The sequence below is a fragment of the Erpetoichthys calabaricus genome, chromosome 3 (genome assembly GCF_900747795.2).
Source record: "Erpetoichthys calabaricus chromosome 3, fErpCal1.3, whole genome shotgun sequence".
NCBI classification, from domain to species: domain Eukaryota; kingdom Metazoa; phylum Chordata; class Cladistia; order Polypteriformes; family Polypteridae; genus Erpetoichthys; species Erpetoichthys calabaricus.
The window spans coordinates 187,817,258-187,842,047 of record NC_041396.2 but is presented as its reverse complement, the minus strand read 5'-3'; the positions used below and the strand labels follow the sequence as shown (position 1 = coordinate 187,842,047).

The following is a 24,790-nucleotide window of genomic DNA, read 5'->3' as shown; positions in this document are numbered from 1 at the left end:
TTATCTAAATGTAACAAACTGTGAAATTGCTAAATGCTAATGTTATGTTTTATCGCCAAAGATTTTCCTGCTGCATAAAAGAAGACAAACATTTTTTTAAATCACTAGAAGCAATGTTGTAGACATTTTCATTCTCAGCAACATTCATTTATAAAATTCTTATTAAAAAAAAGTTTATCTGAGGTAAATGTAACATGATGGTAGATAAGGAGTGGTTGAAAACATTGAAAAATGCTTCTATACATTTGAATTTTCTTTCAATTTTATTTGAAACATTCTTTTGATGCAGGCAGCATGGTCGCGCAGTGGGTAGTGCTGCTGCCTCACAGTTAGGAGACCCAGGTTTGCTTCCTGGGTCCCCCCTGCGTGGAGTTTGCATGTTCTCCCCGTGTCTGTGTGGGTTTCCTCCGGGTACTCCGGTTTCCTCCCACAGTCCAAAGACATGCAGGTTAGGTGCATTGGTGATCCGAAATTGTCCCTAGTGTGTGCTTGGTGTGTGTGTGTGTGTGCCCTGCGGTGGGCTGGCGCCCTGCCCGGGATTTGTTCCTGCCTTGTGCCCTGTGTTGGCTGGGATTGACTCCAGCAGACCCCCATGACCATGTAGTTAGGATATACCGGGTTGGATGATGGATGGATTCTTTTGATGCCTCGCAGTTAGGAGACCCGGGTTCGCTTCCCAGGTCCTCCATGCGTAGAGTTTGCATGTTCTCCCCGTGTCTGTGTGGGTTCCCTCCAGATTCCTCCCACAGTCAAAAAACATGCAGGTTAAGTGGATTGGCGATTCTAAATTGTCCCTAGTGAGTGCTTGGTGTGTGTGTTTGCGCGCCCTGCACTGGGCTGGCCCCCTGCCCGGGGTTTGTTTCCTGTCTTGCGCCCTGTGTTGGCTGGGATTGACTCCAGCAGACCCCCATGACCCTGCAGTTAGGATATAGCGGGTTGGATAATGGATGGATGGACATTCTTTTGAAAAGAAAAACTTTAGGGTCTCTTTTGGCATTTACAAATTGTAACCAGTAAAACAGAAGTTATTCTATAGCAGTTTTGTTCACAATTAGCAGGACTCTCACGTTTCTGTATTTGGCCATGTTTGGTTAATCCATTCATACGTTATGAGTGCAAGAAACATACACGCATATACACACATAACAAAAAAGGCCAAATTGCGTTCAAGATTAAAAACATTATTACATTAAATATTATTATACTATTATCTGCCAAGTGCCACTGAACTGAAAAGCAATCCATCCTTTACTGAACTGACTCAATCCAGATTTTGGGTTGTATGGATCTGGAACCTGCACAAGGTGATAGACATGATACAAGGCACACTCACTAATGTACATCCACACTCACTCACAAATATAGTACACAATATTAAAATGAAAAAACATTCAAAGAAAAAGTAAAATAAAGACACAATTAAAATAAGTTTGTCAGCAAATGTTGGACGTGAGTAATTGCTGTTCTGTAGCCAGCTGGAGGTTTATGATTTTCCACCACTTTTTTGAGTGAAACTTCTGTCTGCTAATATATCTACTTGAACTCTCTCAGTAATTTAATTTTTTGTTGCCCTCACATTGACCAAGACGATTATTTTGAGCATGTTTTCACATGGAGTCAGGAGTCTGCATGTACTGTATTTTAGGAGTGATGTACTGCATGTTGGTCAGAAACACAAGTAAAAGTTTCACGGCACTCTATACATGTTACCATACTACTACTACACTACCACCTGTCCCCTCACATATTCTTAATACTGATTCAACTTTATATACCCACTGTGAAAGCTAGGGGGTACCATTGAGCTCCAAACTGCAAACACGACACACAAACACAGCCCCGGGTTCAAATACAGGAGGTTTTTATTACAAATACCTTGTACAAATAGTTATATACATTGTTTCTTTTTCTTTCTCTCTCTTTCTCCAGCGCACTGCTACTCCTCCAAGTCAAGTGTTGCCTTCCTTCCCCCAGCTCCAACTCCCCTGGACAAGGCAGTGCAGTCTCTTTTAATGAGGACCCGGAAGTATTTCAAGCACTATTGCAAGCACTTCTGGATCATATGCAAGTCTCAAACAGTAGGGAATGTAACTCCCTGCAGCACCCCATTGTGACACTCACGGAGCCCAGCATGTCTGTGCTACCGAACTACAATTCCTGGCATTCCCTGTTGGTGCCTGAACAGGTACCGATATCCAGGTCTGCTGCGATCTAGCATATGATGGGAGATAATAACCTGGACATATTGCTGTCCCCCATCCTTCCATATTATTGGCTTCCCGTCCAGGTTAAGGACCCAAAACCAATTCTGGTTGGAACCACACCGCAATGCATCGCTACATTCTTCTGTAGTCAATCCTACATTCATATAAATGACACTGTCATGGGCTGGCCGTGTCATTTTCTGAAAATTCATTCAGGGGCTAGGCAGAAGAATCCAGCCTGGGGGAAGGCAGTGCTACCTTTTCAAAACTTACTGTAGCATTCTCTGTCATCTCATCTCATTCTCTACTGGCAGTAGAGCTACTAAGCTACACAGACTATACAAAATAAAGTGACACGTCTGTGTTCAACCAGCCAAGACAGGCGCATGTCACTCCTCTTTTTGGGTTGCTACACTAGCTCCCAGTGGCAGCATGCATTAAGTTGAAATCCTTGAAGCTTACCTACGGAGTAGTCAATGGGTCAGCACTCATATGGAGTTCTTATACTCTTTCTTGCCCACTTGGGTCTGCTAGTGAACAGTGTCTAGTGATTCCACCCATGTGTGGCATCAAATGTCAATCCAGACTCTTTTCATATGTAGCCCCTATCTGGTGTAACCAGCTGCTCACCTCTGTTCAAACTGCTCTCCCTCAATGTGTTTAAGAAGTGTTTGAAGACTCTCTTGTTCTGTGATTATCTGTCTAATTGATCATTTCTTTCATAGGTTCTTGTAGCTAATGAAAGATTAGCTAGGTTTGTATTCTGTTTGGTTTAAAGCTCATCAATTCTGTAAAATTGCCCTGTAACACTTGTTCCCAAACAAATATCCAGACTGATGTTTACTGGATTACGTTGACCTCTATCGTAAGTTGTTTTGGATAAATGCATCTGCTAAGGCAATAAATGTAAAATGTTAGTGAGAAGAAACATCACAAGATCTATAATAATTGGGACTCATTCACTTTTATTTTTTACCTTTAATTTTAACTAGAGAGTATATGTAATTTGAACTATTTGTAACCCTGATCAACAGGGTGAAACTGCTTGTTTGCTTACCTCCACCCTGAATCCAGCCATTTGGGACTACGCGATGAAATATTGATCCCTTATAGCTCAGGTTTATGTTGTCACTTGTTGAACCAGCCTCACCAGTGCATAGCGCTTCAAAATTCTTACTTGTCTTTGGGCAAATGTCTGAAAAGAGCTGAACAAAACAGCATTGTGAGTCTTTACTAATATTTAGTCACATTATACATTCCTAAAATATTCATTTCTATTGATTTTTTAAGTCTTACCTCAAATAGTAACCTTCCCACGTCATTTCCTCCAATTGAAAGGTCCATATACACAAAGGTATGCTGCAAATGCACAGCAGTTAAAAAGTTATCAAAAAAAGAGTTTATGAAATATAAGAGGATATACTGCAAACAGCACTTTCTTTGAGGTAGAGAGTGATCTCTGTTACAAAAACTAGTTTAAAGCTAGCCATGCAGTTTAAGATTAGGTTATTTATGTATATTGAATGAATGCCATTGGTACAAATCATATACTGTATATATATGTGTGTGTCATGCTCGTTTATAATAATTTCCTAGAAATTCATGGAATATTGTCAACTGAATGAATTTAAATTGATAACAATATTGTTTCTTCTGAATGTAAATTTTCCAAATATTTGTAATTAGTAGAATCAACATGCACATATTGAATAAATTATTAAGAGACATAGAGACAGTGGTAACAAACAAAGAACACTGGAAAGATTTAATGTTTGTTATCAAGTCAGTTTCAGTCTTAACAGTCTTAACATCACTGAGAGAGTTCCACATTTACATAGAATATCCACAATATATATTTTCAGCGACCTCTATATTAATTTGCCAAATGAATATTAATCACTTCAGAATTCTAACTCTCCAACCCTGAACTGTACAATCTGGTTTAGTAATTGGTGAGTGAAACAAAACATACTGCTCTCAAACATGGATTAATAAAAGGGTTTGTCCCAGCAACATCAGACACAAGGCAGGAAAAGGCACTAAAAAGCATGACCCCCTTACACACGGAAAATTTGAAACCATAAATTAGACTAACATGCATGTCTCTGCGGATATGGGAAGGTGGAATGTGCAAATTTGACAGCCAGAATGCTCGATCTGTATCTTCTGCGCCACTGTGCCTTTGGATGTCAGTCCTTTTAATTTTCTGAACCCACTTAATCTAATTCTGGAGTCATGGAGATTCAAGGGCCTGTTACTGCTACACTGGACATATGGCAAGAATAAACTCCATTCAGAGTGGCAATCAGTTCATCCCAGACTATTAGGTTTTTCTAGGGTCACCACTGTCATGTGTACAGAGTACAGTGGAATTCTTATCTAATCATCATGTAACATGCTGCCACTGTTCAGTACCATGATTAGCAAGTTTACTGTAATAACCTTACCTTGAAACTTCTGTCTTCCATAGTACATACATTAAAAATGTAGTCTCCAAAGCTCACCTCAGTGTTATCTGACATAAAGATTTTTAAATTGATGATCATTAATTTTGGATACAATAGGATACATGTTGTAATATCCATATCCAGACGTTTCCAGTGGTGTAAAATGGAGTTTAGAATCCTCGTGATTGAAATTGTCCTAATTAACAGCTGTTGCTACCCCTTCTGCATTCTTGGAGAAAATGCAACTTAAAAATTCAAAGGAAAATTCCTCCTCCTTCCTACAATACACCATCACCTCAGGTAAAGCTGTCACTTTTTGACATCATAGTATGCAAAACTACTAGCTGGCTGCTGAGACACTCTATTGGTCAGAGAGTGTATTGCTGGATGAAAAAAACTTACATGATGTTTATTAAAGTTATGCGCTAAATTAACCTCTCAGCTAGTTTCTTAAACACATCCCAAGGATAACTGAAATTATTCACTTCATGTTCCTGTGATTACCATATACTTAAAGGATTATTCCACAGCCAGATATGATATTAAGTTTTGCTTTACACAAATACATCTTTGTTTTTAAAAATCTACATAACTACTGTATATCCATCCATCCATTATCCAACCCGTTATATCCTAACTACAGGGTCACGGGGGTCTGCTGGAGCCAATCCCAGCCAACACAGGGCGCAAGGCAGGAAACAAACCCCGGGCAGGGCGCTAGTCCACCGCATGGCACACACACACACCCACACACACACCAAGCACACACTAGGGACAATTTAGGATCGCCAATGCACCTAACCTGCATCTCTTTGGACTGTGGGAGGAAACCGGAGCACCCGGAGGAAACCCACGCAGACACGGGGAGAACATGCAAACTCCATGCAGGAAGGACCCGGGAAGTGAACCCAGGTCTCCTAACTGTGAGGCAGCAGCGCTACCCATTGCGCCACCGTGCCGCCCAACTACTGTATATAATATAGTATATCTTTACATATACAGGGTTTCCTCAGATCAAGCCAATACATGTAGTTTTTCTGCACTATTGCAATCACTAAGGGGTAGTGATTTGAAACATCACAACTACTAAGTGACCAGAATGGGCCAAAACTATGCATCAGCTGATCAAGATTATTAAACAGACATGTCAAGACTTCTAATATATGGGGGCCCATATTAAAAGGAGTTAATTAGCCATTTTCTGCCAAGAAATGGGAAAGTGATTTTCACCTTAGACATATTCAAATCTGGATTTATTATGTTAGAAAGGGAAAGATAAGTAAACAAAACCAGTGAACTATACTGAAGCTGATTGGCCTGCTCTCATCAAACTTTTTTCAGCAGTTGAGATTTGTAATATTTGTTAGGTGTAACACAACTGAAATATAATGACTTAAAAAATATAAATCAAGCACTCATTCATTGTGCATTGAACCTGCTTAATCCAGTTGGATGGGGTGCTAGTCCACCACACTTGAGCTTCATTCACTCATACCGAGTCTAATGTAGAACTGCCAATTAAAACTCTCACATTTTAGGGATATAAGCAAAAAGAAACAGAGAACCCAAAGAAAGATTCATGCCGAAAACATGCAAAGTCCATCTAAACTGTGACCGGAGCAGGAATTAAGGGTAGGAACCACAAGGCAGTATTGTTAAACAACTGTGTCAAAGCAAGCAAAAATGTAGACAATTTAAATCACAGAACAAGATAAAACAATGTATTAAATGAAGACAGTATTAGATAAGGACAGGAAGAGCAGATTAACAGTATATTTAATAGACTATAATACATTTAAAAAAAGGAAAAGCAATTATTCCAGCTTAATGAAATTTAATTATTAAAGGCAGAACAGAAGGAGATGTATTTGACAGCATGAAGAATGTCTTCCTTTGTTCTGCTCTTGCTTTAACATACCCACAAAAACTATCCAGATGTTGAGTATTAACGTTAAACAGTGGAGCATGTAGGCTGTTTTTTAAGGCATATCTTCTAAAGGAAGTGGTGTGCAACAGCAGGGTCTACCATGGGAGATGTACACTGAGCATAGGTTGCTGCTGGAAAACAGCAAATATCTGCCATTGTACAGTGGATCATCATACTAGGCCATTTAAAAATATTGCCTGTCACTTGCTGGCCAGGCTTATTTTCCTAGTTGTTAGATGAGCCATGGAGGATAGCTGCCAGGTTACCAGAGACACCAGTATATGGCAGTCCAGAGAATACCACACAACCTCAATTTCTGTGTTTCTCAAACAATGTTTAATTTTTTCAAATTTCTGTGCATTTTGGTGTTTCATTGTTATTAATGTTTTGCTGTGTTTGGTGATGTCACTGTAACACCATTCTGTTTTCCAGATGCTACCCACCATTTTGTACTAATCTTTCATGGCTGTGCACAGGTTGTTTACTGTTACTATGAACATTGCCAGTTACGTGAGACACAAGTCATGTGACATACAATGTCACTGTACTGCTTGAACAGAATGACAGCAGGTTTGAGAGAGAGAGAGAAAATGGAATCAGGAAATGGCACAGACAGATCAGAAAGAAGGAGTCATAACCAGAAAGACTAAATTTAAACAGACAAACCTCAACACAAGTACAGAATCATGGTGAAAGAACAGAGGGCTAGCTACGTAATAAGCCAAAAAAGGAACACACAACCATAGCCCAAACATAATGTCAGAGGGCAGAAAGTTTTTGTAACCAGTAATTTAGAAACTAATAATAGGAAAGATGCTAAAGGTCATTAGTTTGTGAATGCAAGTAGCTTAGCAACTATCAACAAAACTGTCCCAGAATGGTGGTGCCCATAATAAAAACAAAATAGCACAGTGGGACAACATTAATCATATTTAACACTAGTAAAACATGTGTTAACAAAAAGTAACTATTACCAGTAGATTTGTAGACCTTTAAAATGCAAGAAAGTTTAAGTAAGTAACCTTCCTGTTCACCTTCTATACAACAAATTTCCATCATAAGCTTACCATCTACAGAAATTTTTAGATTACTTGAACTTCGTAGGGTGCCTTAATAATGGAGATGAGTACAGGAAGGATGTGGAGGACTTTGTCTTGTGGTGCAGGGACAACAACCTGCAACTCAACATCAGCAAGGCAAAAGAGCTGGTGGTGGACTTCTGGCGTGCCAAGGAGCCTCTGAGACCAGTCACCATTCAGGGGGAGGACGTGGAAGTGGTGCAAAGCTACAAGTACCTGGGGGTTCATATAAACAACAAACTGGACTGGTCTGACAACACATAAAGGCCAGAGCAGACTGTACTTCTTGAGGAGACTCTGGTCTTTAATGTATGCAGCAAGTGGCTGGAAATGGTCTATCAGTCCATAGCAGCCAGTGTGGTGCTCTACGCTGCGGTCTCCTGGGGAAGCAACCTGAGCTCAAACGTAGCACAATGCCTGAACAAACTTATCAAGAAAGCATGCTCAATTACAAATAAAACATACTGGAAGCTGTTGTAGAAAAGAGGATGGTGGCAAAACTTGACGTCATCATGAAAAATCCCCTTCATCCCCTCCAGGAGGTGCTCTCTTAAAGCACTTTTAGCCACAGGCTCATTCCACTATGGTGTGCAAGTGCTATCAGGCAATTCAATAACTGGCACTTGTTAAGTATACTTTGAAATACCTTTTTTAAATATCTTAACAATATAAATTTATTTATTTATATGTATTTATTTATTTTTCTTTACATTTCGAATGATTGATTGCCTGTATTATCTGTCCTGTGAGTCTGTATCCTTGCTTTTATGTTTCTGCTGCTGTATGCATGTGAATTTCCTCTTGGTATTAATAAAGTTTATCTAATCTAATCTAAATAGTTTTTAAAGACCATGGAACAGTTGGAAATAAATAAATACATACATACATACATATACATACATACAGTACATAAATACAAATCATAATACTGATAATGGCATTTCAAAATCAGCCTCATCCAAGCGTTTGGAAAATCTAAACAAAATCTCTCATGGGGTGCTTTGTTATTTTTGGTAGGGTACATATTTTGAAAATTTGATTGTGACCTTTGCTTCAGATCATTTTCTACTACTAATTGTTGAATTTCAGTTTTGTTTTGGTTGCTCAAATTCTGTTAATTTTTCAGTAAAATGACCCCTACTATGCCAGCTCCTTTTTAGTATTTTTCATACCCTGAACTTTTACTCTTCCCAAAAATATAGTGAACTCCTCCACCTCAACAGCATTCACAACAGGAACAGGTGCAGACAGAAAGAAAAATGAAAATATGCAGGAGTGAGATTATGCAGCCATCTGCCTTGCAGTTTGCAAAACGTTAGGATGGGGGAGTCAGGGCTCCCTCGCTCTCATATACACTTTAAAAGTACAGTTGTTTGAACTGTAATAGGAGATGAGTTGGGATCACACTTTATCTAAACCTTTCTGAGTAACACAAAAAAACACCTCATCCAAGCCAAGGGCAAAAGCTCAGGAGTGACTGAGGGATCATTTTGATTGATCTTGCATTTTAAAACAACATAAATCTGTGACCAACAAGAACATGTTTCCATGACAGTTTGCACAAAATCCAGGAATTGTAACTGCAGGAAAGGCAAATGTTGATTGATGAAGCAAATGTTCCTGAGTGGAGCAAAGCCGGAAATCATACCTGAGGATGAATACCAGAGATTTTAAACAAAATGATCCATTATTGTTATTTTAGATTGAGACCATTTTTACCTAAATTTTGTATGCTGTGTTTTATTTTGATTATTTTGCCTACTTAATAATAAAGGTTAATGATTGTTTTTAAAAAATAAATATGATCAACAGAATCAGTGGGCACCACGTGAATGCCATTTGAACGCCATATGAATGCCACTTTCAGCTCACCACTTGAAGTGCTCACATATAGCTATGAGTTCTGCCTTGAACAACAGCATACTTGAGTGAGGGAGGACACCCTTAGGAAGGGCAGGGGGAGATAGCTTACACAGGGCTTTGTCTCCCCCAGGACAGTAGGTGGCAGCAAGCTCAGGCTCGGATCTCCACATGGGTGCCTGCAGGACATACCAGGAATTGTAGTCCCAGGGGACAGCCCTGTGGGATCCGCCAGTGGTAGCGGCCGGTTTGGGGAGTCTCTACGTCATGGGAATTTTCGTCTCACCTGGAAATGCTTACAGACCATGTGTGTGGAAGATTGTGAGCACTTCTGGGGCAGCTAAAACAAAAAGAACTGACTACCTCGCATCATTGATCCAGAGTTGGGAGGAAAGTTGGGACTTGATTTTACCATATCAGTTCTGGTATTTTATAATGTCAGTTGTATAAGACAAATTCGGAAAACTCACGCTATTGGTCCAAGAGATTATGATATGCTAAACTCCCACCTGAGCGAGTAACCACAGAGCATACTGCCTTTTATTCAATGTATTGTGCCTACGTGACCACACGGTAATACCCAAACTATTCTGAAGCGACGTTTGCACTGTTTTGTGTTTTTGTATCTCACACCCTCATATACCTTTATCGTAAGAGCATCCCTTATCTACAATGGAGTGTTTGATCAGAAGAAAATATGAAGCTGGTTTTAAATTAAATGTTGTTGAAGTGGTGAAAGAAATTGGTAACTGCGCTCCTCCAACAAAATTCTGTGTATAGTAGTATTTTGTATACAGCATGCAGTATTTTTGAATACTGAGGTATTGAGGTCTGAATTTATGATCGATTTTTCAGGTTTCAAGACCCGACTTATACACGAGTATATACGGTACTAAATATTAATAAAATTTCAACCTGTTGATTGCACACTCATGCATTACAAGATATTTCCTATCAAATAAATACACCCAAAAAAGCAAATGTTTGTTTTTAGAAATGTTATTTTCACGTTTTAATTAAATTGGCAAGTTGCTTGATCACTAACCACAGCCAAATCAAATGTAAAAACATTTGACAACACTCAATTCTATCATGATTGGTGATTTAATGCAATGAGTTTTTTTTGTAAATATAAATTAATTGAGTTATTATGGCAACCAAACAAATGATGTCTGTTATGCTAGAAACAGATGTAAAGCCTACAAACATGTTCATTTTTATCTGATTCAACTTGAAGTAGCTGCGCAATTACTAATTTTCCTAAATATAATTTTTTAAATCTTAAAGACATTCATTTTAAGTAAAGTTAATAATTGGGTAATGGCAATATACACTAAAAATGATTTATGTGAGTGGTGCTGTTAATTAAATAAAGCAATGAAATCCATTCTTTTTAAAAATTATACTGCTTAATATGTCATCAGGTGGAACGGTGGCTCTGAGGCTGAGCATATGCCCCAGTATCCAACAGATTGCTGGTTCGAATCCCAGCAATTCTACTCTGTTGGGCCCTTGAGCAAGGCCCTTAATCTGCAATTGCTTCAGGGCACTGTACTATGACTGACCCTGCGCTCTGACCGCAAGGGGATTGCGATAACTAAATTTTGTTACACTTGTACAATGACAATAAAGTTGAATCGTTACAAGAAATTTAATTCAGTTGTTCTGTTTATGGATACGTAAAGCCTTAAAACCTATTTAGACCCTTTGAGTAAAGCTAATTTAAGTTAGTTGAGTAATAGCAAATGTACCCCAACAATCTTCTTTTGAGTGTTACACTGGCTCTTTAAAATAGCCAGTACCTGGAGTAACTAGTTTGAAAAACCTAAAAGAATTCAAAACTAATCTGTTCATTACTATAACATGATTGCAAAACAGCCATAAGAAACTACATTAGGGGAAAATAATAACATACAAATAAAATGTAGGTGATATTTTCTTTTGGTTTAAAACTCAGTCAATTGATACCTGCAATGAGTACTGATTAGCTAACCAAAGGAGTTAAGAAGAACTGAACAGAACAGAACAATAACATAATACTTAATCTGCTGATGATCAAGAGGGTCACAGGCTAACTGAGCTATTAGAGTGAAGGGGCACCTGACCATTGCAAGGCTCCACTCACACTACAACGGGTCCTTGTTTAAGTTTTAGATGTGCATAAAATGTTCATCATCATGTCTGTCTGTCCACATGGAACAACATGGTTCCCCACGGATTGATGCTATTGAAATTTGATGCACTTACTCCTCAAAGAAATTTTGTAGGGAAAAAGATCAATGATCACTGAAAAAATGCACATTTAATCCACCCATTCCTTCTGAACCAGAGGTTGGTACTTTCTGTCAACTGATATTTCAAGACATAGACTCTACTGAGAAGCACATCCAAAAACTGTTTAATAATAATAAACCTGATGAATGAAAGCATTAATTAGTTCAAGCAATGATTTGAATATAACTGTTCATCCAGCACACAAAGGTGGAGCTATTGTAGTCATTGACACTACTTCAAACAACTCAATGATAAATCAGGTTATGAACGCCATTCTTATGTAAACAGCATCCCCATTTACCCTATTTTGTTAACTCTGACCTAAAATTTATAAGAATGTTAGTAATCTACCTGGTCATCCAATTATCCCAGCTACTGATTCTGTTTTCTAACCAATAACCCAGTTTCCAGATTTTCATGTTGCTCCCTTTGTCCTATGCTCTTGATCTTACATTAAGTGCTCAGCTCATGTGAGGAGTCATTTACAAAGAATGACGTACCACAATGGCTACATTTCAGTCACTATAAACATAAAATCCCTTTACACTAATACTCTGCAACCAGCTGCAGAACAAATTGTTGCATTTTTCAGATTATCAATTGAACTACATTGACTTTATTGTTCAACTTTCTAATGTGACTTTAAATCAGAACTTTTTTTGTTTTTAACAATCAGTCCTATAACCAACACAAAATAGTCCCGATGAGGGTGGCTTTCAGACCTAGCATAGCCAATCTGTATGTTGTACATTTGGAGGAGCAATTTGTATACTCCTCCAATAATCCATATTTTGATCAGGTTGTTGTGTGGCTATGATTTATCAATAATGTTTTTTTGATTTTTAATGGTTAAGTTTGGTTCATTACTCAGCTATGTTAATAGCTGTGATCAGAACTTATCTTTCACATTGAACTATGATTTTACTTCTATTTCTTTCTTGGATATTACAATGTATGTTATAATAGCCTCTTTCCTATTTACACTTTATAGAAGCCCTACTGATCAGAATACTATACTCCATGCTTCCAGTTTTCATCCTAGGTCATTAATGAATAATTTACCAGTCTCAGCTTTTTTGATTCTTCTTCCTCTTTTGGCTGCTCCCATTAGGGGTTGCCACAGCAGATCATCTTTTTCCATATCTTTCTGTCCTCTGCATCTTGTTCTGTTACACCCATCACCTGCATGTCCTCTCTCACCACATCCACACACCTCCTCTTAGGCCTTCCTCTTTTACATCCTTCTCCCAATATACTCAGCATCTCTCCTCTGCACACGTCCAAACCAACGCAATCTCGCCTCTCTAACTTTGTCTCCCAACCATCCAACCTAAGCTGACCCTCTAATGTACTCATTTCTAATCCTGTCCATCCTCGTTACACCCAAAGCAAATCTTAGCATTTTTAACTCTGCCACTGCCAGCTCTGTCACCTGTTTTTTGGTTGTGCCACTGTCTCCAACCCATATAACATAGCTGGTCTCACTACCATCCTGTAGACCTTCCCTTTCACGTCCGTCTGTCACAAATCACTCCTGACACTCTTCTCCATCCATTCCACCCTGCCTGTACTCTCTTTTGCACCTCTCTTCCACAATCCCCATTACTCTGTATTGTTGATCCCAAGTATTTAAACTGATCCACCTTCACCAACTCTACTCCTTGCATCCTCACCATTCCACTGACCTCCCTCTCATTCACACAAATGTATTCTGTCTTGTTCCTACTGACCTTCATTCCTCTCCTCTCTAGAGCATATCTCCACCTCTCCAGGGTCTCCTTAACCTGCTCCCTACTATCGCTACAGATCACAATGTAATCAGCAAACATCATAGTCCACGGGGACTCCTGTCTAATCTCGTCTGTCAACCTGTCCATCACCATTGCAAATAAGAAAGTGCTCAGAGCTGATCCCTGATGTAATCCCACCTCCAATTTGAATGCATCCGTCACTCCTACCGCAGACCTCACCACGGTCACACTTCCCCCATACGTATGTTTTTCTCAGTTTTTTTTGATCACACTGCAATTTTTCAGACTATCAAGATTTTATCAGGGTAGCCCATGAAAACAAATTCCCCAAAACATATTATTGAAATGGCAGCTGAGTCCCGCATGTGGCCTGTATTTCACCATCACATCAACTGCTGAAATACTAATTTACCTCTCCAGCTGCCTGAAGTCATGTCAGGTAAATTAAATGACCTTGTGTAAATGTAAAAGTAAAAAGAGGCACAAAGGGAAAATAAAAAGCCACCTAATTAATAAACAACTGAATTGAAGAGGAAAGGATTATTCATACAGTGAATAAAGACATACTAAGTATTTATTTGACCTCATAGCTGCATTGTCTGAACATTAAAATGATTCAGTATTTCTCTGGCCAAATAATTAATCAGCAAATTGCCAAAATTATCCATCAGTGTCTGTTGCAAGAAACAATTTCAGCTTGAAATTTCTACATAGATTTTACCTTCCCATTAGGATTTCTTTCAAACATTTTATGTTAAATAAAAATGAAGTACATTTAGCCACAAACCTGTCACAACAATCAAAACAAAAGTTGAAAAAAATGCAATTTTAATATCATTAAAGTTGGAATCTGGTGTCTATGGTGTCTATTTTGGCCACCAAAAGCCGATTTGGGCTCCATTTTAATTACATGATATTGTAAAAAGCTATTAGAAACAAAGTTCTCAAATGCATTTGAATATCACACCACACAAGTAATTTGTAACTTGTTTCTTATTACTGATGTGTCAATTGGACTGATAACGCCACATATGAACTGTCTTCACAGTTCTACACGTGCTCAGTGCTAAGGCATGTCCAACACCTCTTCAGTCTTTCTATTTGATTTAACATGTTGAACAAACAGCTCTCATTTCAGCCTCTATTAGAATGGACTTTTAATATGGAATAATTTTCTTATACCAGCAACAGTAGGGGTTGGACTTTTCTAATGCTTTCTAATCAAGTTGAATCTCTGTCAAAAACACCTGGATTATGCATTTACATATATTCATAGTAAAGTCTAAAATGTTCTTATTCTTAGCTGTGGGCAGGATTGGTGGTATAGTATTTAGCTTTACAGCTCCAGAGTTTTAAGTTTGGATCCTGGACAGGTTACACTCTAAGTGCAGCCTGCATGTTCTCTTTGTGTCTCAATGATTTTTTCTCATAGTTTTCTTCCCACATTACAAACATGTACATAAAAGATTGAGAGGTGAGTATAAACTGGTCCCATGTCATTGTGTGTGTGTGTGTGTTCAGCAGTGAATTGGTGCCCCATTCACATTGGTTCCTGCTTTGTGCCTGATGCCCTTAGCATAGGCCTATGACCCATATAATGGTTGGGTAGATTCCCGAAAGTGCCAGCAGTTCACTCCATCAGTAGGGCTAATGGTACCCCAACTTCATACTCACCTTTGTTTCCTTTAATTGCTGAGAATAAAATTCTTCTGCCAGTGCTTGGTAAAGAGCAGGCGGACGAAAAAAGGTAAAGTTCCATTTGTGTTCTGCCCAAGATATAAACTCCTTTTCTGCGCCGAGAAGTTTTCCATTGACAAAGCACATAAGGGGAGAAGAATATTCCCAGGTGTCACCACGGATTTCCTGTTTGCATCAAAAGAAGAAAAGTTCACATACAACACATAAATGAAAACCTTTTGACAGATACTAAGTGAAATATTTTGACAATAAATATCATAATATGGTAATGTAGCTTTTCTTGTAACTGGTATACATATACTGTATATACAGCATTTACAATATGTAGACATCTTATTTCTAACCATGAGCCAGTTATGGATCATTAATGCTAAGAACAAATTATTTCTCAATTATCTCTATCCATCATTGATCACTTGCTATATATCACAGAGTGCCTTTCATATCTATCTATCTATCTATCTATCTATCTATCTATCTATCTATCTATCTATCTATCTATCTATCTATCTATCTATCTATCTATCTATCTATCTATCTATCTATCTATCTATCTATCTATTTAATATCGCACCTATCTGCCCAGTTATTCATTTTCTGAACCTTGCTTTCTCTCATAAAGGGTTGAAGTAGTATAGGATGAAGGCACGAGTCAGGCCAAAATGAGACAGTAGTCTGTCACAAGGCCACTGAGGTACAGCCCCATATGCCTTCACTTACTCGCAATTAACCAGTTTAGAGCTTCCCATCAATCAGATGGTGTGTTTTTCCACTGTAATAGGAAATTAAAGTATCTACAGTAGCTCCCAAGAAAATAATAATTCTACAGTAAAGGCTATGAATCAAACAGGGCTCTAGTCATGGTGGTAACAGCACTACCCAATGCTCCATTGTGCTTCCCCCTGAAAACTCACATGACTACACCAACACTTCAGAGTAAAGTTGTTCAGAAATTACGGAATGAATTGGGCATTGCACTGCCTTCCTTGTTCGAACCAAAAATTAGAGAATATAACCAAGAAAAAAATACACAAGAACTATTAAGAACCTTGTCTAAAAAGACAGCACCATTTATTTCAATTTATGCTTCTTTGGTTAGCTAAGACCTAAATTGTTCTAGTAGTAAATTCTGATTTGACCATTAAAATGAGTCTCTGTGTCATATTTGGATACTGTGCTCAGTTGTTGAAATGAAGTAAATTATGCATCACATACCTTTTTCTTATTGTTTAAATATTCATTCCACGCACATTCCAACATGGGATGAAAGGCTGGTTCTAAAAATGTTCTGGGCATGTTTTGATTCAAACCCTGCTTTTCAAAAACATACAAATTTTAGAAAATTTACAAGTTAGAAAAACTATTTTAAAGAGTAAAAAGACTGGAAACATCCAGCTACATGACAATCACATCACTGTTTTCAGACTGAGTTTACATTTAGAGTAAAACAGCAAATAGAGCTCTTGGTTATCTGGAATACGTGGCTGTCATATTCAGGGTTTCTGTTTGCACTGTGCCTGATGTCACCTGCATAGCTGCAGACCCTTTCAATGCTGTAGTGGATATGGGGGACCACGAAATGGATGGTTGGCTGAATTATTGGTACTTAATCATATCTAAGTAAATTATACATGTGCAACATACTTTACACTGTATAATACTATTCAAAATAATTAAATACTCATATCTAAGCAAATTATATATATATCCAACCATCCTTTATACCCAATAATCCAGGGCTGAGGTCATGGGGCAGCTGGAGCCTATCACAATAATGACTGAGCTCAATACAGGAACAATCGCTGGACACACACACACATGAGGGGCCAACCTAGCCAAGCCAATTCACCTATCATGCATGTTTTTGGACTGTGGGAGGAAACAGGAGCATCTGGAGGAAAAGCATACTGACACCAGGAAAACATGCAAACTACATGCAGAGAACATCCTGGATGATATATATCTGGCACAAAGAGACAGGGAGGCACACATAAAAATAATAAATAATAAATAAATAAATTTGTTGTCGTCACCTGTGGGGCACGTCTTCCCCGTGTCCCACAGGCACAGCACAGTCTCAAAAGCACAAAGTGAATACACCAAAACAAAACACTCTAGTCTTCACCACCACTCCTGCTGGCAAGCGTTGTCCTCCTCCTCCTGACTCTGGCTCCCGGAGTGGTGGCTGCTGGCTCCTTATATAGCCCACCCAGAAGTGCTTCAGGTGATAATTAACCTAATTCAGGCTGCACTTCCGGGTGTGGCTGCTTTCCTGCCCACACGGGCTTGTTAAGCCATGCAGCTCCCCCTGGTGGTGGCCATGAAGTCCAACAAGGCTGAACTCCAAAGTCCCATGCTTGTGGCCCCGATGCAACCCATCCAGGGGGGCTGCCACCAAGCACCAAGTAGCCCATGGCAATTCCCCCGGACCAAGTGTCGAAGGGGCATCCCGGCCCAAAATCACTCAAGAAGTGCCGCAATGGACTTTAACAGGCTCTGCCTCTTGACAGCCCCCCAGCCTTGACTCTCAAAAAAACCCTTGTAGGGAAAAAAATGGAAGAAACCTTGGGAAAGGCAGTTCAAAGAGAGACCCCTTTCCAGGTAGGCTGGGCATGCAGTGGGTATCAAAAAGAAAGGGGGTCAATACAATACAGTACAATACACATAACAGAACAAATAGTACATATCTAATCAGCCATTCACATGGCAACAACTCAATACATTTAGGCATTAGCCACTTTCGAGATGACCTGCTGAAGTTCAAACTGAGCATCAGAATGGAGAAGAAAGGTGATTTAAGAGACTTTGAAAGTGGCATGGTTGTTGGTGCCAGACGGGCTGGTCTGAGTATTTTAGAAACTACCGATCTACTGGGATTTTCATGTACAATCACCTCTAGGGTTTACCAAGAATGGTCCAAAAAAGGGGAAATATCTAGTGAGCAGCAGTTCTCTGGGCAAAAATGCCTTGTTACACAGCTGTATTTATCAATAGCACCTGATAACCCCCATTCTCTTGATTCACTAACACAATGTCTAACCTGTATCTCAGAATGGATGAATAGTAACTTTCTCAAATTAAATAAAGAGAAAACCGAAATCTTAGTGATTGGCAATAATGGATACAATGAGGCTATTAGAAATAAACTTGATGCATTAGGATTAAAAGTCAAAACGGAGGTAAAAAGCTTAGGGGTAACCGTTGACTGTAATCTGAGTTTTAAATCGCATATTAATCAGATCACTAGGACAGCATTTTTTCACTTAAGAAACATAGCAAAAGTTAGACCTCTTATATCATCGAAAGATGCAGAGAAATTAGTTCACGCGTTTGTTTTCAGTCGACTAGATTACTGTAACGCACTCTTCTCAGGACTACCCAAAAAAGACATAAATCGTTTGCAACTAGTGCAGAATGCAGCTGCTAGAATCCTTACCAGGAAAAGAAAATCCGAGCACATCTCTCCAGTTTTGATGTCACTACACTGGTTACCTGTGTCTTTCAGAATTGACTTTAAAATTCTGCTTATGGTTTATAAAGCCTTAAATAATCTCGCTCCATCTTATATATCGGAATGTCTGACGTCTTATATTCCAAATCGCAACCTCAGATCCTCAACTGAGTGTCTCCTTAGAATTCCAAGAGCAAAACTTAAAAGAAGTGGTGAGGCGGCCTTCTGCTGTTATGCACCTAAAATCTGGAATAGCCTGCCAGTAGGAATTCGCCAGGCTAATACAGTGGAGCACTTTAAAAAACTGCTGAAAACACATTATTTTAACATGGCCTTCTCATAACTTCACTGTAATTTAATCCTGATACTCTGTATATCCAATTCATTATAATAACTATTCATTCAGAATCTGTACTAACCCCTACTCTCTCTTCTGTTTCCTTTTCCGGTGTCCTTTTGGTGGTGGCTTGCGCCACCACCATCTACCCAAAGCACCATGATGTTCCAACAATGATGGATGGATTAAAAGCCAGAAGTCTGTATGACCATCAGCATCAAGTGACTCCGTGAGAACCCTAACTACAAAGAGGACTATTTCATTTATGTTAGGTAGAATGCCCAGAGGGGACTGGGCGGTCACGTGGCCTGGAACCCCTACAGATTTTATTTTTTTCTAAGGGCCGTCTGGAGTTTTTTTTTGTTTTTTCTGTCCACCCTGGCCATCGGACCTTACTCCTTTCTATGTTAACTAATGTTGTCTTATTTTAATTTTGTATTTTGTCTTTTATTTTTCTTTTCTTCATTATGTAAAGCACTTTGAGCTACTTTTTGTATGAAAATGTGCTATATAAATAAATGTTGTTGTTGTTGTTGTTAATACCAGAGGTCAGAGGAGAATGCCCAGACATGTCTGAGCTGACAGAAATGGAACAGCAACTCAAATAAACATTCATAACAAATGAAGTGTGCAGAACAGCATCTCTGAACACACACCACATTGAACCGTGAAGCAGATGGACTACAGCAGTAGACCACAGAGGGTGCCATGCCTTTCAGCTAAGAACAGACAACTGAGGCTGCAATTCAAATGGGCTCACCATTTGAACAATAGAAGATTGGAAAAATGTCTGAGTCTGATGAGTCTTGATTTCTGCTGCAACATATAGATGGTACAACCAGAATTTGCCACCAACAACATGAAAGCATGAAAGCATACAACATTGTTGTATCAACGGTTCAGTCTGGTGGTGGTGGTGTAGCGATATGGGGGATACTTTCTTGGCAAAATCTGGGCATCTTAGTACAAATTGAGCCTCATTTAAATGCCACAGCCTACCTGAGTATCATTGCTGACCATGTCCATGACCACAGTGTACCCATCTTCTGATGGCCACTTCCAACAGGATAATGCTCCATGTCATAAAGCTCAAATCAACTCAAACTGGTTATTTGAACATGACAATGAGTTCACTGTACTTAAATGACCTCCACAGTCACCAGATCTCAATCCAATAGAGAAACTGTGGGAAGTGGTGGAAAGGGAGATCCGCATCATGGATGTGCAGCCAACAAATCTGCAAGAAACTGCTTAATGCTATCATGTCAATAGGGAACAAAATCAATGAGGAATGTTTTCAGCACCTTGGTGAATCTGCGTCATGAAGAATTACAGCAGTTCGGATGGCAAAATAGGGTCTAATCTGGTACTAGTAAGGTGTATCAAATAAAGTGTCCAGTGAGTGTGTGTGTGTGTGTGTGTGTATATATATATATATATATATATATATATATATATATATATATATATATATATATATATATATATATATATATATATATATATATATATATATATATATATATATATACATATAAAGAGACAAAAGACAATAATAAACACAAAATTATGAAAGCTTACTTCAACTTACATCTCCTAAAGAAAAAGGCACATAACTTATGAATTTTATCTCTTTGCTAAGGCAGATTTTTTTCCCTATTATAGAAAAAGGCACAGATTATGAATTCTGATTTTTCAATTCATGTGTTCAAGATGGATAAGCTCTTTAGTTAGTATTAAGCTTCTTGTGTTTTATCCCATGGCAAGCATCTGCTCACAGCAGCCTCTGCAGTGAGTGTATAGCTACTCAAAAAACTAACATATATACTTGCATTTAAGTTCTTCCGTGGATGAGTCGGGGCTTGATTTTACCATATAATTTCCAGTATTTTAAAATGTCGGTCATATAAGTCGAATGTGGAAAACACACGCTATTTGTCCAAGAGATTATGATATGCTAACGCCCACCTGAGAGAGTAACCACGGAGCACACTGCCTTTTATTTCTATGTGGGTGTGGCAATGCGCTGTATCAGTGTGTGCTCCTAACCTCTCTCCTCTCTCTCTCTCTGTTGTGCCTACGTGACCACGTGGTAATACCCAAACTATTCTGAAGCAACGTTTGCACTGATTTGTGTTTTTTGTATCTCACACCCTTATACACCTTTATTGTAAGAGCATCCCTTATCTACGATGGAATGTTTGATCAGAAGAAAATATGAAGCTGGTTTTAAATTAAAAGCTGTTGAAGTGGCGAAAGAAGTTGGTAACTGCACTGCTGCAACAAAATTCAATGTGTCTGAGAAACTGATGTGAGACTGGAGGAGGCAAGAAGATATAAAAATAAAAAAAAATTAAGTGTCGTATTTTTGAGCGGGCGTATAAGTCAAGGTCTGATTTTTATGACAGATTTTTTGGGTTTCAAGACCCAACTTATACACAAGTATATACGGTAATTAATTTATGCAGGATGGTGCAGTGGTCAGTGCTGCTGCTTAATGGATCCAAAGTTCTGTTTTCAGGTCACTCACCTTGTTGTTTTCTATATGATTTCTCCACTTTCTCCCTGTGTTATTATCATGTATTATTACTAGGGATGGACAGATTGATACCACACTAATTGATACTTCAATGCTCAGACTGTACTCATATGGTATTGAATGCCATTGAAAAATATCAATTACTATTTTTTTCTTTAAGATATGGTAACAAGATTCTCACAAAGGCATATAATGTACTACAACACTTTCCACTCTCATGTACTGAGCAGAAGCACTGTGACACAAGAATGCCACAACCCTACACCCCTTGCACAAGCACAAACTGAGTATTACAATGGCTGACTGAAAGCATATCATTGTATACAAATTTTGACACTTAACTAATTGTAAAGCTAATATGACAAAATCTTTCTTGATAAAACAAAAGGGCAGAGTACAACAGAAAATGCAAATGTGGGAATATTATTTTTTATAAATGTTACTGTTCTAAGGGGATCATTTTAAGTACTTTTGTGAAGTGATTGCCTATTTTACATGTATTAAACAAGTAATGAAATCTTTATGAAAACATAAAAGTTAATATTATCTTTATTACATTTGCATGTCATTCTGGGCACCATGGTGGTGCAGTGGTAATGCTGCTGCCTTGCAGTAAGGAGACAGCGGTTTCTGACCCAGATCCTCCCTGTGTGGAGTCTGCATGTTCTCCCAGTGTCTATGTGGATGTCCTCCTGCACTCTAAAGATATACAGTTTAGGTGAGTCGGTGATGCTAAAATGGCCTTAGCGTGTGTTTGATGTCTTCGCTCTGCAATGGATGGGTGCCCAGTTCAGGGTTTGCTCCTGTCTTGCGCCCTGTTAAAGCTGTGTTGTGATATTAGTTAATTTAGATACACACAGACCAATTACTATTAGCCATCCTAAAACACTATCATCATTTGAAAACAAATTCCAATGCTCTTAAAAAATTACTCAGTATCTGTATTGGAAATACTGACACATAAAATACTTGTCTCAGTATCGATTTCAAAAATAGTGGTACCGCCCATCCCTAATTATTATTTGGTTACAACTGGTTACATTTCTTTGTTTTTCTAATTGAAGCACAAGGAGATGAAGTAGCTAGCTCGTGCTAGTACGGCATCAGTAGTGGGATTTGAACCAACAACATCAGAGTCTGAGGCCTTATCCACTATGCCACAATGCCGTTCTATCCCCAAAACTGTGTAGGTTAGATTAACTGCTGATTCTGAACCAGCTCAGTGTGGGTGTGTACCTTGTGATGGACTGTGGTTGTCAAAGATTGTTTCCTGTGTTGTGCCCTGGGCTGCTGGGATGGGCTCCATGTCACTGACTTTGATTATGGGATTTTTTATGCATGCATATTCAGTCATCTACTGCTGAGAGAAATAATATTAAATAATTTCCCATTCTAACTAGTTTATTCTATTCATTCTTCTGTGCATATAAAATTAAAATGAAAACCTGTGCCACTGTGGCCCTCCTAGTATGAAATTGAGGGTCCTCTTGGAATGACTTAAACACACACAAAATGCACCTTGAAGCTTCAAACAGTCAACGACACGGTTCAGATTCAGATCTCGGAGCTAGGAGAGACTGGCGCAAATCACTGCGCCAACATGTACCTCAAAGTAACACATTAATGGACTTGTATGAAGTAAATTTTCTAACAAGGTTTCGCAAAAGACTCTTGAAAAGCCGCTACGTATTTTATGATGCCAAACATCTGCGATCATGAGGTTGAAATGCCTGCAGCCTCCGTCTCTCCCACATTTTTTTTTCTTCTTTTTTTTACTTTGAAGCAACCAAAATCCGACCCAACACAGTCGTCTTCATTACGGTGCTAGATGGCTACTCAGAATTAAACCGCTTCAACTTTAACGCGTTAGCTCCACTGTCTCAACCCACCAACCCCCGAGACCTTCACGTTTCAGTTTCAAGGCACCCAAAATACGAATAGCGGCGTCACCTCAGCAATACATTTGGCCACTTGAAAGCTGGGGTCTCTCATGAGCCCGACCACCTCGACCTGAATCTTCCGATGCAGAGCCATGTTTTCTCTGTCTCACCTCTCTCCAGTATGGAGCGCGTGGGTAAACAAGCTGACCGTCTCCACGGCAACGCCAATCAGACGGACGGATCGTTGGGCAGTATGGTGACGTGCGCACGAAATTCACTATTTTCTTAAACGCGGATCACTAACTGAGTACAATTCGTCTCTATGAGCATGTTTTAGACACTTCAATATGCTGTTTTTATAGAACTGTTTTTAAACGTTCAGAGTCCTGCACTGAACGTCGCGATCCGCTCACTATGTACAGCACGTGGAATCTGCAGGACCTCCCTGTGCTCACAAAGCTTGCACCTCAAAGATGTGTACTTCGGGTAGATGAATGACACCAAGGAGTTCTACGGAGTGAGGATGTGTCCTGCAATGTCCAATGCCCTGCGCAGTGTTTGCATTTGTTATGCACTCAGTGCAATCAGGATAAACTGTGTCCAGAGCAAGCTATACTGAAAAAAGTGGCTGCAGAAAATAGATGGATAATTTAACTTTAATATAAAATTACTAAACTGGTATGACATGAGGAAGTACAGTAAACCCAGTGTTTTTGTGTTATTCACTGGGAATATGGATACGAGAGAGAATGACTGCAAAGGAGTACACAATGATGAAGGCTGAAAGGATGAAATGGAAGACCCCCAGATGCGTGATGTAGCCTATCTGGATGACATGAGAAGCTGTAAAGCTTTAAATGGCCTTGGTCTCCTCTACCGTATAGAACTTACACTGCAGTGTACCCTGCAGTCACAAGACACAAACTTTCTTATAACCCCATGTATAAAAAGAACCATCCTTGGCGGCAAGGTTTTCAGCCACAGGACCACCAAACTTTTGGATGACAGGCCAGCTGCTCTTAGGCCACTGACATTCAAATTAAGACCAAAGAACTAACTCTTAAAAGAGCAGAGAGTAGAGTTGAATTGTGAGCTGGTTATTTAATGCTGTGATCATCATGTCTGCTACTTTAAGCAAGTCACTGGTCCAGAGGAAGGTCATAGTGGACTGCAGCCAATGGCAGCAATGGTGATGAGCACAGCATCAAACCTTCAATCACGACTACACTAGTGTGCACCATACTGGATTACTGGAAACACAAGGAGGGGTTGGGTAGTCCCTTTGACATCACTTGGCTCAACTTTGAACCTCCACTCCCATCAAGTGGTTTATTTTCTTCTAA

At 39.1% G+C, this 24,790-nt stretch overlaps 1 protein-coding gene across 1 annotated transcript in view; it reads right to left on the bottom strand.

Moving 5' to 3' along the window:
* ppil6 (peptidylprolyl isomerase (cyclophilin)-like 6) overlaps positions 1-23,647 on the bottom strand; it is a 40,604-nt gene extending 16,957 nt beyond the window's left edge. The window contains exons 1-5 of the mRNA XM_028796168.2: positions 23,518-23,647; positions 16,456-16,551; positions 15,217-15,405; positions 3,501-3,563; positions 3,262-3,409 (exon numbers count right to left, since the gene is read on the bottom strand). Of these exons, the coding sequence (XP_028652001.1) occupies positions 3,262-3,409; positions 3,501-3,563; positions 15,217-15,405; positions 16,456-16,551; positions 23,518-23,601 (580 nt within the window). The 5' untranslated portion in view covers positions 23,602-23,647. The remainder of the gene's footprint in view (positions 1-3,261; positions 3,410-3,500; positions 3,564-15,216; positions 15,406-16,455; positions 16,552-23,517) is intronic.
* Positions 23,648-24,790: the final 1,143 nt, after the last annotated feature.